The following is an 18138-nucleotide window of genomic DNA, read 5'->3' on the forward strand; positions in this document are numbered from 1 at the left end:
CATGTGGTATGGGTCCTGTCAGTCAGCCATCCCCTACAGTGTCATTGGATGGGGGGGGGGGGGGAGGAATCACACCTTCCCCTTCCTTCCATGATCATCCTATTGTCCCGTCCAATGTCACTGACCAGCAGGACACATGTGCCTGGAGACCATCATGAGAATGGGAGGCATCTCATGTCCCTGGACTGTCTCAACTGATAACATAGGCCCAAAGTTATGGTTTCTCAATCTAGGCCAGATTCCCAAAAAATTGGTTAATGTGGGTCAAGGCAGCCTTGCCCCACATTACCCCAGCTCTGTGTGTTATTTGGATGCCACGGAACTGTTCCGGAGAAACTACACATTAAGTGCAGATGTGTGATTTTCTGGCAGAAGTTGACCATAGTGTAAAACTGAAGGACCAAGAGATTGCTAGAAAGACATGTAATCAAATCCCTAAACAATCCAAATCTACAGAAGTCAAATCCACACGTGAAGGGCCGATTGTGGTGTGTTGTAGCTTGGATTCAGTGCTAAACTGCAGTCAATCAACAATAGAAACAAAAGCTTTTCTCTCTTTGTGCCTGTTTTAAACATGGTGGACAAAAATGCATCCTTTCTTTACTGTGGCAATGTTATCCTGTTATCCACCCCTAAAATATCCACCCCTAAAAGTCTCTGATGGCATCAGTGTTGCTACCTAGTTGCACCTAGTAAAAGCGTGGCTGTTTAACAAAACAGTTGAGACTATACCAATTCACACATGTATATAGTATTGAATCAGGCTAAAACTATTTAGTTGATTTTAATCTGTTGTCCTTTTACCTTAACAAATGTGTTTTAGTCTCTGAAAATCAATGGTGCCCAAGGGGCCTCCAAGGCCGGTAGCAACGGAAGCGGGGAGGAGGAGGAGGCTGCTGCAAAGTAGGGATGCTCCACCCACTCAGCGGTGGCGTCCTCCGCCTCGCCGCCTCTGCTGCTCCCCGTCTCCGAAGCCCCTGACAGTGCCATCAATGGAGCCCAAGGGGCTTCCAAGGCAGTGAGGTGGAGGAGTCCACTGCCGAGTGGGTGGACTGTCCCTACTTCGCAGATTTTCACTTACCGCAGGTGGTCCTGGAACAGAATACCCGCGATAAGTGAGGGAACACTGTACTTTTGATTCCCACTATTCTGTCCTGAATTGCTATAGTTTGAAGAGTGGGGAAGAGTACTAATTCTTCTATTATTTCTTCCTCTCAAACAGGAGCAAATAATCGATGTAGTCAATCAAATCTGTGGAAAGGTATCTGGCAAAAATGGCACCATTGAGAACTGTATCAGCAAGGCTACACCAAAAAGAGGACCACGGAAGAGAGCAACAGTTGAGGTGCCGTCATCAAGACTTTCATCCTCCGGTTCATCCAAAAGTGCTTCAAGTTAATCATAAAAATGCCAACACACTCTCATTTTTGTCAATTTTATATATATTTTTTGTAATTATTATATCATAGTTTGGAGTATTTGCTGTAGAATACAAGCTGTCTTTGCACTAGCTCTAAAGAAGATTTTCTTCTGATTTTAGAGAACTAATTTTGTTTTAGCATTAAACTGTTGAATTTTATTTTATTTTTTATTTTTTACTTAGGATAGTTAGATGCAGCAGGTTTTTTTAAAAACTGCTGTGCGTTCACTGTTTTAAAAGCAGCAAGAGGTTGACAAAATTAATTTGTATTTTGTCCCTCTGCAGAAAATTTAAAAAAGCCTTTTTTCAGTAACACTGAAAAGGCTTTTAACACCTCCCCCCCCCCCTTTTTGTTGATAGGTTGAATTTTGGTGTGTTTTATAATTTGTTCTCCAGTCATGTCCGCAGATTTTTTTTTTCTATAGAGAGAAAAGGGATAGGCGACAAAACTTGAAAGAAATTGCTATACTTTTGGCTTGTATTCTTTAACAGGCAGGATGAGTTTTGTACCTTTTTAAATTGGAGAATACACTTTTTTTTTTCTTTGAGAGGTTATGGCAGCTGAAGATGGACTTAGTTTTCTAACCCTAGGCAAAATGGGAGATTTGGAGAAAATGTTCTCTGTTACCAGCACTTCACTATGCATCTGTTCGAGGAGGAGGAGGAGGGGGAGGAGAAAAATAAGAAAAAAAAGACTGCCTGCCTTGAGGAGTCATGCGAGCGAAAACTGTGCCTGATTTCATTAGGAAATCCATTCTGTTATTTTTTGGTGCTGTTGGCTACTTTTATCAAAAACCCTTCAATAGCATCCTTTTAAAAAAATGATTGAAGCCATAAGTGCTTCTTGTCATAGACGTGCAATCTTTAACATTCCATTTCCATTCCACTGCTGTTTTTTTCCATACCTTTTCACAGTCAGCATTAATTTGTGTTTTGTTATATGATCATTTAGAGCCACTAGCAGATTTTGCGTACTTCTTTTTGAATGTGAAAAATGCATTTGCTCTCATCTTGTCTATATATTATTTTTTTTCCTTCTTCACGTGTAACAAAAAAAGAAATCATACCTTTTGTACATAAGCCTGTAAATTGTTTTAAATACTTGAGCCTTTTCTTGGGAGGGTGGGGAAGGGTGGCAAAGAGACAAGATGAAGAATAGCCTTACGTTTCACTTTCTTCATCGGTTGGATTTGGATGCTTACAGGGTTTTTCTTGTAACATTTATAAGTGCTGCTTACATCACTGAACAACAACAAAATAATAATGGAGTAGTTGTTGCCCTTTTCCAGTTGTGTGTACAGTACGTGTGGAATAAAAAAGGGAAAATGTTTTCACAAACTCTTGTTTCATAATTGAATTCAACAGTACCGTAGAGCTACCCATATTGCACTGAGCTTGCCAGCGGTGAGTGACTGTCAGGAGAGTCTTATAAAATACATATTGTTGGTTGTGGCAGAAGACTGAATTGTTTTGGAATATTTAACAATAACATACAGAGTCGAGTGTTTTCCAATGTGGTTGTCCGGTTTTTATGGCCTTGCTGTGTACGTTTTCCTTCTTGACAGTAAACTTCTGACTATGGCTTACAGTTTGACATTTAATTTATTAGCGCTGCTCTACTCTTTTCTCCTTGTAAGGAAAGAAACATGTTTATTGCCAGTTTTTGTTTACTTTTCAGGTTTGTAATACAAGGTTTAATAAAAACACACTTTTTGGACATTTTGTCTTTCTTCTGAAAAAGAAGTAAAGTACCTATCACTAAATTACGCCCCTTCTAAGTAGGCTAGGAAAGGTGTAAAGCAGAGTAGTCATCGCTAGCTTTCAATGATAATTAGAAAATTAATTTGCCACTTATAGCAGCAATGGGACCATCTGCCCCTATGTATTTTGCTATATTGTATTTCCTACCCAACCCCATTGGCCTGAGCCAACTAATTTGAGTTACAGTACACCCATATCTGTAGGGTCCCGCCTGTGGAGGTGGGCTTCAGACATTGGCTAAATCCTTTTATAGTGATATTCTGAGTTACACACATTTGTGTCTTTCGGGGGTCACTGTGCAAGGCATTATTGGCTAACACCTCACAACCCAAGGCAGTTTTCAAGCATAGAGGGAGGCTGCCTGGCTGGGAAATGACCATGCAATGCCCAGCTAACCATTCCAAAACTGTGGGTCGGCAAAGGGAGTAATTCTCTTGGGTCTTCAGGAAAGAAGTGAACATCCAAGCGAGTGACTCTGTTTTTCTGCATAAAAGCAGAAAACTAGACTGAAAAGGAGTTGTAGGTTTATCGGGGTGTATGGTCATGTTCTAGAAGCAGTCTGTTCTGATGTTTTGCCTGCGTCTGTGGCAGGCATCCTCTGCAAAATGTCAGGAGAGAATGCTTCTAGAACATGGCCATACAGCCCGATAAACCTACAATAACCCAGTGATTCCAGCCATGAAAGCCTTTGACAATAGATTGAAAACTACCTTCTGGGGGCATGGAGATGTTATGCTCCAATGCATGATTTTGTCCATTGATTCTGTGGTAAATTATAAATGGCAAGAAACTTCCACTATCTCCTCTGCTCCCACTCTTCCTGTTCCCTCATTTTGAGACCAAAAGGTTCATCTAAAAACATACTTAATGAAAATAAAGTTCCCTGTTTTGAGAATAGCTGCCTGTGTAGAACGTCCCAAGTTCAAAAGTTTATGATAGACAACACAAAATCTACCAGACAGTGCTGTATATCAGTAGTTAGACCACTGCCGGGAAAGATAGAACTTTGCAGCCTTTTGGCAGCTCATATGGTTGAGGTCAATATGTTAAAAATGATACAAGCAATAACAGTAAGATGGTTATTGATATGATGCCAGAAGAAAAGACATGTTCAGCAACATGGACAACTCTCCAATATACTGAGAATATCAGGTATCACTAATTTATCTCCCAGTACAGCCCGTTTTCTTTTAGGCGAGTAAAACATGTTAAATCAGAAAGGAAGTAGAGGCCAATACAATTGCTTTTTTTTGCACTGGGATTTGCATCTAACACTGAAGTAGTAAAAGCATTCATTGGAGGCAGTGTATAAGCAGCAGATATTTTCAGACTTTAGCCACAACATTTAAGACATGCACATTGCGACTACAAAAAACAGACATGGCTTTTGGATCATGTTTCTGTTTCAAAATAAACCCTTTCGTGACTCTTTGGATAACCCCCTAGAATACAAAACGTAATGTTCAAAAGCCAATATTTTATTGCTAGTGGTGTGCTTCAAGTTTATATATATATATATAAAAATTAGAATTTCACAAGACTGTCTAACTCAAATTTTGTATAAGGTAATCTCTTTCATGATAGAACATCGTAGTGAGAACAGACAAACTGAATCATTCCTTTACTCATACATTCCAGGGTCCTAATTTTTAATAGAGCACTGTCATAACACTCAATTCACTTGCGAATCACTCTCATCACTATTGTCAGAAGCACCTTTGATTTCTGTATTTACAGCAACGAGAGCAGTGTCCACTTGCACATCTTCCTCATCTGACTGGATCACAGGCGACTCTCCTTCGCTGGTATCTTGGGCGGCAGAATCAGTCCAGGTGGATGGCAAAGAAGAGAAATTCGCCTTCAACTCTGACCGAGGGGGAACTTTCAGGCTGATTTCATTTTGACAGTTGCTGGAGTCTGACCCTTCAAAGTAATGGGAGAAAAGGATGAAGCTGACTAGTGTACTATGTTATGAATTTACATGTTACCATTTTATTAAGAAAAACCATGTTATCAGAAAAAAGCAGCAATCTATTACTTCCCTTGTGTATTTTGTATTAAACAGCTGAGAAAAAGCAATAAAGCTTTTGAATATATATACACTCTAGAAATGGTGTTCGGTTTCTCAGAGTGCAACACGAGGTAAAATTGAATGTGTCATCATGAAGTATGCAGCATGCCCCGCTGAATTTCCTTGGCTTCTTGCTGTTCTAGACTATTAGCAATGTGTAAAGGTCGTGACTCAGCTGTAAGAAAGTATGCTTAACCTATCTGCCCATTGCATAGTATCCAATAGAAGCAATCAGGTACTTTTATTGCTATTTTGTTCAAGGGCAGAAGAGTGAGCTGGAATTTTCTCATGATGGGGGACACAGTTTCACCCTCCTCAAAAGGTGTGTGTGTGGACAGACAGATGGCAACTGGAAAGTGTTGCTGAGATTTAAGGCTATATTTTGACATATTGGAGGTTAAGGGACAAAATCCCACTGGACAATTGTCTGCAACAGAAAATATGGGTCAGCTTTCATCACAAAGTGCCATTATCAGCCAAGTAAAGTTCAACTGATTGTAAATGACACATTCTTATGAAAACCTAGATGCTGTGGTGAACTGCATCTGGTGAATTTGAGTGAATTGCTTTTATATGTGAATGGTTCAAAAGGTAACTCTATGGTGTAGTGATTTGAGTATTAGACAACAACTCTGAAAACCAAGGTTCAAATCCCTGCTTGACCAGGACTCTGGGCAAGTCACACACTTAGGTTTCAGATGAAGGCAAGGACCAAACCCCTCTGAACAAATCGTGATAAGAAAACTGTGATAATTTGCCTTAGGGGTGCTGTAAGTTGGAAATGAAAACACAACAATAGCAACATGGATAAGAATCATACACATTTGAACAGTTCTGTGACACCTGAAGAGAAGAATCATACACATTTGAACAGTTCAATGACAACTGAAGAGAAAACCAGTACAGTCTCCATAGCCGGTTTAACATAAATTGCATAAATATATAATAAAAACCCAAAGGCTTTTTTCAGAAAAAGAAAAGGCATCCGTGGGCGTCCCCTGAGCAAGGTCCTTGTAGACGGCCAATTCTCTCACACCAGAAAAAAAAAAAGCCACTTGGTAGTATTTTCAGCAATTGACTGTTCTCTCAATTGGTCTTGGGCAGGCTCAGGTAAGTTCCTACCAAACCGTTCGTGATTTAAATTACCTTGATTTTAAATCAGTTTCCCCTGTTTTTAGGCAATCACTGTTTTTAACTGCATCAGTCCTATTAGAAATGCCACAGCTGATTTTCCTACCTAACATTGGAGATTGCATAGCACTGTCCTCTCCTCCTGAATTGAGAAATACATCTAAGGCTTCTTGGTCAGACATATCCACGAGATCCATTTGTTCCAACATGTCAACATTCACTTCCATAGAAGACATGCTTCCTATTGGCTCTGAAATCAGAAAATAGCAAGATTTTACTCATATATGCCACCACCTAGCTGATTTCTGGACACATTCATCGTTGCATCAGTACTATCTTTTCTATGAATAAGTAGCCTTTAAGTTTTCAGAAAGCTATTTTCCAAATAATTACATTCTAACAGTATGTAACAAATTAAGATCAGGATTTACAGTAAAAGTTCAACTTCATACCCAAATCTGTAATTTTATGTAATATTTTTCTTTCTTAAAGCTCCATCAACCGTGGGGCATATTGATAGGACTATAATTGTGATTAGAAGAAATGAATATCCAGATCCAAAACTGCTGGCTCTCTACTATTCCTGCATAAAAGGATCACAAAATTCCAATCTATATGTATAAGAAGTCCTTCCATTTATTTACAGTACTTATACCTTGTCCTTCTCACGGCCGGAAGCGAACTCAGGGCAGCTTACAAACTATGGCAATAATTCAATGCCAGATTCAGACAATAACATAAAACACAATATTATAAAACTGTAAAAAAATACATATCAATTAAATAGTCTTTCAAACATTTCAAATGTATCTAAAGTCTAGCAATTAAACCAATTGCTTTGTTGTTCTTATACAGATTCTGACATACTTTTGGGTCATATTAATCCCCAAAGGCTTGCCTAAATAGCCAGGTGTTAAGCTTTTTCCTGAAGCTTAAGAGGGAGTTCCACAGCCATGAGGCCACCACCGAGAAGGCCCTGTCTCTCATCCCCACCAACTGTGCCTGTGATGGGGGCAGGACTCAGAGCAGGGCCTCCCCAGAAGATTTTAATTGAAATGGATCATAAAGGGAGATACGTTTGGACAACGAAGCAACTGGGACCTAGCCACTGGACTGTGAAAGTTCAATAGAATATCCAGGAGGAGAAGCCTCTAAAAAGTCAAACTTATGTCACAGTGCAACCTGCAACCATCCGATATCTTGATAGCTGCTGGTGTAATACTATGATAATAAACTATTTTCTACACTGCAAGTTTCAAGACTAGAGTGCATTCCCACTTCTCATCTAATTTACCAATCTGGAAGAAAATGACTTATCCAAAAATGCAGTTTCTGCTTCCCTGTTGGCATGGGATGCAAGAGCAAAATGTGAATGCACTTGTCTGCCCTCTGCTGCCATTCTGTTCCCAGATGTGCCACTTCAACTGTTGCCATGCTGTTCCCACAGCTGTGATAGGACAGCCCTATATCTTGGAGCACATTCAGCTAAGCTGGATTCCATCTGCTAATTCATGGAAAGGAGAATGAATGCCAGGGAATATTGCCATTGACCTTCCAGAAGAGTAGGATACAGATGTAAAGAATAATATCATGGAAACTAGTTCAAGGAACCACTGTAGTTTGCACCCATGAACTAGATGAGAGTTATACACCTAAGGAACTCTGAAAGATGGCAGCATTCACCTCGTCTTTCAGCTATTTGCAGATAGCCTGTTGAGAGGTACTGTTCCATGTCCTGCTGAAAAGCTTCTTCAAAGAATTTCTGCCGCTCTTTCAACTTCATTTGCTGAGTTTGCTCCATATCCAGAACCTTTTGAGCATGTTCTGCATCAAGTTCACCTAGAATTAAAAAACCCAAAAAAGACATTTCAGCATCTTTCAAAACATTTTTACAATCTCCCAATAAAAGTAATCATAAGAAGTAAGACTGTAAAGTAAGAAAAATGAGCTAAACTGAAAAATGAGTAAGGGTCCCTTATTTATTTAAGACTAGTACAGTAGAGTCTCGATAATCCAACCTTCGCTCATCCAACGTTCTGTATTATCCAACACTGTCTGCCTCCTGCCCCGATCCACAGTTGTTTCAATACATTGAGATGTTTTAGTGCTACATTCGTAAATACAGTAATTGCTACATAACATTTCACTTATCCAATGTTCTGCCGGCCTGTTTATATTGGATAATTGAGACTCTGCTGTGCTTTCGTTCTTTAAAGCAATGCTATTAAAGAGCCAGAAGCTTTCAATAATATATAGAGAATGACTGGAAGAACAAACAAGTTAAGAGATATCAGAAATCAGGAAGAAGCCATTTATCTGAAACCAGAAAGAGATGGAGAAACTAAGATCATTTCTTTTTCCTTTACATCATAGTGTGAAAGCCCTAAATTCTATGCTTTTCTACTCAGACCAAAAAACACAGCTTCCTGTATACTGAGCAACTTGTACTTCTACCCTGTGTAATGGTAAATATGCTGCTGTCGTAACAAAAAAGGCCAGCAGCTATTACAAAATACAGAAATCTCTTGATTCACTCTTAATACTTCCCGACAGGTTTGTACTTTAAAGGCAATATCTGTTTCCCTTTATCCCCAAATAGGAACAGCAGCTAAGGAACAAACAGAGTTTATGTAATCTTTGAAGAAGTAAAAGAGTCTCAGTGGATTAGACTAAACGCCTATCTAGTCCACCTTCTGTTTGCACAGAAGCCCTCCAAGGGAAAGGCCTATAAGCAGGACATGAGAACAATTGTATCGTTACTTTCATGTTCCCCAGCAACTGAAAGACATACTAGAGCTAACATAACCCTATATGTAGTCACTATATAATTTTTGTTTGATTATGTTTTGTTTAACTGATTGATGTTAGGTTCTAATGTTGTTTTCATATGTGGGGTTATTCGGAATTATTCTGTCAGTACTTGTTTGTTTTATTGAGGCACTGAATGTTTGCCTTTTTGTATGTTGGAATCTGCCCTGAGTTCCCCTTGGGACTGTGTGATGTATCAGCGAATAATGCATGCAGATCCTAGTAGGTGGCCTTTTGCAGCTGACAGGTGGTAATATTGTCAGCGCAGATTGTGTTTAAGTGCAGGCCAAGGTCTTTAGGCACTACATCCGGTGTGCCGATCACCACTGGGACCACCTTTACTGGCTTATGCCAGTCTTTCCAGTTCGATCTTTAAATCCTCGAATCGTTGTCAGCTTTTCCAGTTGGACTTCCGAATTCAGACTGACAGAGTTTTGAAGCATTATTATTGTTGTTATTATTATTATTATTATTATTATTATTATTATTATTATTATTCTGACATTATTATTATTATTATTATTATTATTATTCTGACATTATTATTATTATTATTATTATTATTATTATTATAATATAACATCCACCCACTTAGTCTTGTCTGCTTCAGCTATGAACATATAACTGGTTAGCGCTAACATAACACTGAGACTTGTTGTTGTTCATTTGTTCAGTCGTCTCCGACTCTTCGTGACCTCATGGACCAGCCCACGCCAGAGCTCCCTGTCGGCCGTCACCACCCCCAGCTCCTTCAAGGTCAGTCCAGTCACTTCAAGGATGCCATCCATCCATCTTGCCCTTACACTGAGCCGAACACTGAGACTAGACAAACATATTTCTCTGCCATGTATTTCCTTCTAAGTTAATCCTGGTAACTGCAATTCATGAGTAGGTTATACAACTAACAGCACACAGAACAAACTCACAAATTAAACTGTCCCTAAGGTTCTTAATTACAAAATTAAATTATTTCGATCTTTGCAGAAATGCCCCTTGATACCACCTCCACTTCTAGGATGTGATAATGAAATTTTGCCTCCTTTCCATCTGGCCAAAGGCGAATGTAACCTCCATATGTGACAGTATTGTTTCTGGGCCACAACCCAGAAAACTACTACAGCATGTAAAGAATTAACAGTTTATCTGCTCTGAACAGCAGTCCATTTAACGCTACTTGATGACAAGTTGAATTTGAACACTTACATGTTTTTAAGTGCCATGCTATAGTGGAACTATGGATTGCTTTTTTAAAAAGCTGTGGGCATGCTGAGAAATTGGTCGTGACGTTTTCTGGACTATTCCTTGTCCATTAAAAATTACTGACAATATGAAGAACTCCTTCCAAAATTACTTAAACCAAGCAAAATGTTATTTTCAAAACTGTAAATTAAAAACATTCAGCAAATTTGGTAGCAGGTGCAATTTTTGTTTTGCCCAATAATTTTCAGGAAAGCCTTTTTTTTCTTTTTTGTTTACAATAATGTATGTCCTTGCGCTCCAGTACCAGCTCCTTCTACAGCTCTGATGGTGCAGTGGCACACTCCTCTCCTCTGGTTCCAAGGCACCAAGATGGCCATGGCAGATCCAGAGCTGATGGTAGTGTAATGGCCACAGCAGCTCAGGAACAGCACTACAGCATCACTGCCCCCCCCCCCCAGAGCTCTAGATTTTTGGATATGGTTATCATAATCTTTATGGGTGAGCAGATGAAGACTAGTATATGACACGTGTCCTGTATATCAAAAACTAGAGCTGACAAAACTGGTTCCACTTTTGGAATCAACAGGTCAAATATTTGTGACACCAAAATATAGATCTTGGTTAGGTGAATTTTGTTGGAGGTTGTAGATGTAAATAAATAGAAGCTTTACCACTGCTTCTGAACCAAAATATACCCTGCAGTATAATAATGTGTCACTCAGATTTGTGTAATGAGTAACAGTAACTTTGCTTCAGTTCAAAAGGTCAAACACAGCAACAATATATATAACAGTCTCCCTAAATTCTTACAGAGAACAGAGGGAATAAACAGTCCTTTTAAACAGTCTTTAAGATATGCTTCATGCCTTATAAATGATCAGGCTTCAGAGAGTTGGCTGCTATTTCCTTCCTGGCTGTTTCCATTCAGCGCTCTCTTCACTCGTCAAGGTGAAAGTGGCAGTTAAAACAGTTTGTCTCAGCAGCAAGCTAGAGACAGTAGCCAATCGGAATTCTGGCTCCTGGCATGCTCAGCTGCCGACACATACTTTCCAGTCAACCCATTACATCATAGTGCCTTTTTACAAATCCTCACAAACCTCTACCCATTCTATGCTGGTGAAAAAGTCTTCCCCCATATTTCATCTAGTGTAAAAAATCTCATTCAAATAGCACTATCACCACACTGTAACCAACCTGGTTTTCCCATGGTGTTGTTAAACCATTTTTTTCTGATCTGAGATATTTACCTAGGCAAGTAGGTACACATGCCCAGGCAGATATCTCTGTTCACAGAATATCGTTTAGCAGTGCAGTACCATCATACTTTTATGCCAGAATAGACATTTACTTCTGACTTTTTGTCAACAGCTAGAATAGATCAACCCAAGGGATACTCTTTCTACAGCTGTTCAACAAAGACAGTACATATATCTCAAAAGGCAAAAAGGTTACCAGAGACTCTGCAATATTCATTTCCTTGTTGCCAAGCTTGAAGTGCCTTATGTGTTCACAAAGTATCTCACCATTATTCTGCAGAGGCAACACAATAATATTCCACAGTTCAACTGTAGTAAGGTAACTTACACATGTGTAAGACAAAGATACCAGTGGGATGCCAGCCTACAGTCACTCATTCTATTGGGAGTAGTCTCCAGTGAAATCTGTTTGTCTCAGGAAATCTTTAATGGTAATGCCCTCCTAACTGCAAAACAAGTGGTTGCATATTTTTGCCTTTATGAAAAGACCTCACTGCTAGCAAGGGATGGCCATATCAGTGGTGAGATTTCATGTTTCAGAGATCATGATTCAACTACAAATGCCATGGAATTTTTTTTTGTTCTAATACATACATTGGTTAAGACAGACTAGTGCTTTGTGGCAAAATACAACATATCTACGTCCCAATGATGTATCTATAAAAAGAAATACTGTGTGAGATCTACGGCTAAGTCAGCACCACTACTTAAGACTCTCCAGGTAACAATTTCTACATTGTAAAAGTCTAGTTTTATATGAACTGTAAAAAAAAAGTGGGGGCCCTGGTGGCACCGTGGGTTAAATCGCTGAGCTGTTGAACTTGCTGACTGAAAGGTTGGGGGTTCAAATCCAGGGAGCAGAATGAGCTTCTGCTTTTAGCCCTAGCTTCTGCCAATCTAGCAGTTCAAAAACATGCAAATATGAGTAGATCAATAGGTATCGCTTCTGCAGGAAGATAACGGCACTCCATGCATTCATGCTGGCCACATGGCCTTGGAGGTGTTTACGGACAACACCGGCTCTTTGGCTTAGAAATGAAGATAAGCACCAATCCCCAGAGTCAGACACGACTAGACTTCATGTCAGGAGAAACCTTTACCTTTACTTTAAAAAAGTGACTAGCATGATTAAAATTCTCACCTGATAAAAGGAGCTTGAATTGTTATAGGTATTTTTTCACAAGCCTGTACTGACCCACTAAGAAATGATGGTTCAAATGTTTAAATATGGAAGAATAAGATGACCAGAATGAAAGTATTTTAAGAGGTCTAGGATGTGGGTGGGCAAGCTCTAGAAGCCAAGACTCATCTGCCCAATGGACTTGTCTACTTCCACAGTTTCATAAGAATCCTTGTAGAGAGTGAAATTAAACTCGGGATGGGGCTAACTTTTTCTGCATCCTTCCAGGTATAAAGAAGGAAAAGTCCAAAACTCTTTTAAAAATATAGTTTCACATTTCAATACATCTTAACAAATTGTTCTTACCCAGAAGTGCAACATATTACATGTATAATTATATTAAAATCTTACCAGAAAATCTACATATTGTGAAAGGCCATGTGATTTCAATAGAAATTAATTATCAAGTGGCCTTTGGGGCAATGTTCGATTCTCTTGCATTTTAATGTAAAAAGCCATGAATGATATGCATTTTAAAGTCTTTGCTAAACATAAAAGTGACAGAACAAAATGATATATTCCAATTACTTTGATTCGCTCACATGAATTGCTACCATGGCCGCTCTAGGCCAATTTCAGAATCCTTCTTTAAAGCAATGAAGGGGATATTTGATCTGCACTGGGAGCTTATCCCAGAAATGTATATTTGCTGTATTTACAGATGAATTATTGTGGCCCAAAATAGTATTATAGCAAAGCTTATTTATACAATCCTTCACATCTTGTGTGTTTACATGAAACATCTGGACAGAACTCCAATTCAATAACAAAGAAAAATCCTTCTTCTAAGAGAGACAGGATTCTTCATATCTTCTGTAAGATTGTCACAGAGTAATCCAGGGATCCAACTTGTATGTACCTTTCACCCAGCCTCTTTAGCCACTTCCCTGCTAAAAGAAGCAGGATCCTAATTTTACTGCCCAGTTCAAAAGGAACGAGAAGCACAAAATGGAAACCTGATAATGCTTTTTCTTACATTCCTTCAAAATGTTAACATGAAAGCAGCAGTCCTCCTTGGAAAACAGAGAATTTATGGCTGTCAGTGTCACCACATGCAGAGGTCCTGCAAGACCGTGTGTCTATTGTGCCTTCCAGTCATCTCTCAACTTACTACTACGCTATGAATTTTTCATAGGGTTTTCTTAGGCAAGGAAAATTCAGAGGTGTTTGCGAGTTCCTTCCTTTGAAATATAGCCTATGGTATCTACTATTTCTAAAATATTCCAGCCTTAAGTGCATTTTGATATTGGCCAAGAAGTTGCATCGTATTGATTCATGATAGTTAACTTTGGGCATGTAGCATCTCTGCATCAAAAATATCTTAGCTTTATTTAGTTGTTTTTTACACATGTGGAGTGAGCCCATAAATAGAGATGTATGCTACTCCCGTCATCAGTTCCCCTATGCTCTGTGCACAGAGGATGACAGCTGTGGAGGAAGACAGGCCCCATCCCTCCCTTCCTTTTGTAAGAGCCTGAAGATCTGGTGGTTTAAACAAGCCTTTGAGAACAATTAGTTCTAGCTCAGTCCCAGATACTGTTGGATATGGCCGTATCTTTTTCTACCAATTACCCAGGTTACTTCCTCCTATTAGGCCCAAGAAATGAACAGTCATAGACTTTACCTATTACTGTTGTTGCCTGTTATAGCATTGCACATAATTTCCCGGGCCCTCTACAAATTGCACTAGCTTTGGCCTGGCCTTTTAAATTGCCTTGAACAGGCAGGATTATTTTAAATATATATGTGCTATTGTGATTTTTTAATGCTTATATTGTCTTGTTAATTTTATGTTTATGTTGTTTGTATGTATTAATGATGTTACTTGGAAACCACTCTGAGTCCCCTCGGAGAGATAGAGTGGTATATAAATAAAGTTTTGTTGGGTTGTTGTAGGTTTTTTATATGGCCATGTTCTAGAGGCATTCTCTCCTGACGTTTCACCTGCATCCTCAGAGGTAGTGAGGTCTATTGGAACAAGGAAAGTGGGTTGATATATCTGTGGAATGACCAGGATGGGGAGCTAGGTGTCTGTTGGAGCTAGGTGTGAATGTTTCAACTGACCACCTTGATTAGCATTTGATGGTCTGGCAGTGCCTGGGGCAATCTTTTGTTGAGAAGTGATTAGATGTGCCTGATTGTTTCCCCTGTTGTTTTGCTGTTGTAATTTTAGAGTTTTTTAATACTGGTAGCCAGATTTTGTTCATTTTCATGGTTTCCTCCTTTCTGTTGAAATTGTCCACATGCTTGTGGATTTCAGTGGCTTCTCTGTGCAGTCCGACATGGTGGTTGTGAGAGTGGTCCAGCATTTCTGTGTTCTCAAATAATATGCTGTGTCCAGGTTGGTTCATCAGGTGCTCTGCTATGGCTGACTTCTCTGGTTGAAGTAGTCTGCAGTGCCTTTCATGTTCCTTGATTCGTGTTTGGGCAATGCTGCGTTTGGTGGTCCCTATGTAGACTTGTCCACAGCTGCATGGTATACGGTAGACTCCTGCAGAAGTGAGAGGATCCCTCTTGTCCTTTGCTGAACGTAGCATTTGTTGGATTTTCTTGGTGAGTCTGTAGATAGTTTGTATGTTGTGTTTCCTCATCAGCTTTCCTATGCAGTTAGTGGTTCCCTTGATGTATGGCAAGAACACTTTTTCTCTTGGTGGATCTTTGTCTTTACTCTTTGTTGTTGTTGTTGTTGTTGTTGGAATAACCATGACTATCCTTGAACACACTATCTGTGCTGGAATTCTGGAAAATCAGTATTCCAGCTCCTATGCAGCTTCCATGAAAGGTGGTGACCCTCTGTTTCAGGCTGTTGCCCTCCATGTATAGAAAAGCAATAGAATTGGATACAATATAGGGCACATCGAACATGCTGTCCTTTCTTGTGTATTGACATGGAACATCTGAATAGACCTCTAGTGACTATACATTTCAGGTGTTAAACCAACATAAGGTACCCATCATTCAACTGCATACTACTTCCTTCCATGTGTATTTCAAAATATCTTGTTCTCAACAGTTTAATCCCATTCCCAATTTTCCCACACACCACTACTACTTCCCTGTTCAATTCTCCTTTATATATCACAATAAGTTTTTATTACACTGATTATAACCTTTCAAAGACAAAAAGTACAACAAATAAACATTTTAAATGCTTTTCAGCACAGCTTTTCCACAAAGTTAGCTGTATGTAACTAGATAGCAAATTAAAATAGTATATACATTCATGAAACTGGATTGCTCTGACATTACTATTCAGTAACATGACAAAGCGGACACAAAAATATATCTTTGTAATAGGCATGTAATTTCCCTGGAACTTTTAAAATAGAACCCTAACTTTACTTACCTAAATGGGTAATGTATTAACCGCTTTTCAGAGCTGCTGCTGATCACCAGAATTAATGTCCCTAAAATGTACACCTAAAAGATTGCACATTCAAAGCACTTAATCTGGAAAAACAGCTGGGGGAAATCCAGGTTTCCAAATAGACTGTCGGAAATATTACAAGGCAATTGAGCGGAAATCGTGTTAAGTTCTCATGGGACAGCCAGAACTAAAGACTAAAATGCCTTCTATGCTTGGAGAGCTGCAAAGATCCAAAAAAGTTTATAATTTGCAATATTCAACTCAACATTTTTCCATGATTCCAAAATAATTATGAATTTATATACTTGTGGATTAATCTTGCATCTTATATCTAAAATGAGATAAATTTCCATTAATTTCCCTCCCATTGTGTTTGTAGAATGAGGACAAAAATATCATCCTATTTTTGTGTCTGCATTAACAGCACAGCTGGTCCACAAATAGGTATTTTAACAGCTGCTATGTGCCCCCATGACCTCACAGGTTAAGATAATACTACTAACAAAAGATATTCTGTAATACCTGGAAAGCCTTAGTTCACAGGATTCGAAACTACCTCCCCCACATTAGAGATGGCATTCTACCTCATTCTGATGAGAATGAGACTTCACAAATCATTTTTAAATGACCTGTCCTGACTTTAAGCTAAGATCTATCTTGTGAGAAAATGAATATTTAGGGATTTCAAGTACGTATATAGGGCATCCCATATACTAGAAAACCGTGTGCATTTTCACAATTGTCATGACTATGTCAGATAGAATAATCAGGAAGCAAATGAGGAGCAATACAGGCAGTCCCCAAGATACGAACAAGACAGGTTCTGTAGGTTTGTTCTTGAGTTGAATTTGTTTGTAAGTTGGAACAGGTACATGTTTTAAGTGTAACTCCAGTGTATATACACCACTTTGGATCACATAGGAAAGGGTTAGCACCCATGTGGTGTTTGACTCATGAGGTTTGTGTTTTGCTGTCTGTACCAACGTTCAGAAGATTTCACCCCACTTTCTGTCCCTCTGACAATAGGATTTTGAAAAATGTGGCTTGTCGTGAAACAAGAATTAGTGATAAAGCTTCAGTGGAGACACATTTTCCCCATGATAACTCTTTCAGGAGTGAATTTCCTTTCCTAGAAGTAGATTTCTCTCACTTCCTGTTGTCTCACTCCCGTTCTTAACTATGAATTGTTTGAAGGTTGGATGTTTGTAACTCAGGGTTTACCTGAGTGCCTTCACACATGTGAAACTTATGTACTAACTGAGCCTGTTCCTTGAGATATCAGATTTGGCCATGGTTATACATGCCTTAGTTTGGATTACTGTAGCACACACTACTTGGGGCTGCCTTTGAAGAGTGTTTAATTCAAAGAGCTGCACACCGATTATTAGTTACAGAGAGAACATAACTCCCTTGTTTTAACAGCTCCACTGGCTGACAGTTTGTTTCCAAGCACAATTCCAAGTGATGGTTATGGTCTATAAAGCCCTATATGGCTGAAGTCCAAGCTATTTGGCAAATTGTAGCTCCTTGTACAAAGGCACCTGGGCCCTGAGATCCTCAGCAGAAGCCCCTCTCTCAGTTCCACCACCATCGCAAGCGCGGTTGGTGGGGACACAAGACGGAGCCTTCTCAGTGGCTGCCTCTCGGTTCTGGAACTCTCTGCCTAAAGAGACCAGAATGGACCCCTGCCCGCTGTTCTTCCTGCACCAGGCTAAAAACTTTTTATTCAGGCAGACTGTAAAAGAAGGTTTTTAAGATCAAGCCAGGGGGTGTTATATGGCATTTGATTAGTTATAAATCAGTTTTTGCTCATGTGTATTACTGAGATTTTAATTGAATTGTTTTCATAATTAAAACATTGAATTCTATCATAAAATTTATATTTGGAAATTTTGAAATTAAAATTGATTTAAAGTTGTAAACTTTTTTGCATTCTGATCCATA

At 39.1% G+C, this 18138-nt stretch overlaps 2 protein-coding genes across 3 annotated transcripts in view; one reads left to right on the top strand and one right to left on the bottom strand.

The window, feature by feature from the left end:
- Nucleotides 1–3137, top strand: part of JARID2 (jumonji and AT-rich interaction domain containing 2) — a 257357-nt gene extending 254220 nt beyond the window's left edge. The window contains exon 18 of the mRNA XM_060774854.2: nt 1223–3137. Within this exon, the coding sequence (XP_060630837.2) occupies nt 1223–1399 (177 nt within the window). The 3' untranslated portion in view covers nt 1400–3137. The remainder of the gene's footprint in view (nt 1–1222) is intronic.
- A 1672-nt stretch (nt 3138–4809) lies between these two features.
- The window catches only part of DTNBP1 (dystrobrevin binding protein 1), a 61326-nt gene continuing 47997 nt past the window's right edge, over nt 4810–18138 (bottom strand). For both annotated transcript variants that reach the window (XM_060774863.2, XM_067467503.1), the window contains exons 8-10: nt 8067–8222; nt 6490–6633; nt 4810–5104 (exon numbers count right to left, since the gene is read on the bottom strand). In XM_060774863.2, coding sequence (XP_060630846.1) covers nt 4854–5104; nt 6490–6633; nt 8067–8222 — 551 coding nt within the window. In that variant the 3' untranslated portion in view covers nt 4810–4853. The remainder of the gene's footprint in view (nt 5105–6489; nt 6634–8066; nt 8223–18138) is intronic.

This window comes from Anolis sagrei, chromosome 4, assembly GCF_037176765.1.
Source record: "Anolis sagrei isolate rAnoSag1 chromosome 4, rAnoSag1.mat, whole genome shotgun sequence".
Lineage (NCBI taxonomy): Eukaryota > Metazoa > Chordata > Lepidosauria > Squamata > Dactyloidae > Anolis > Anolis sagrei.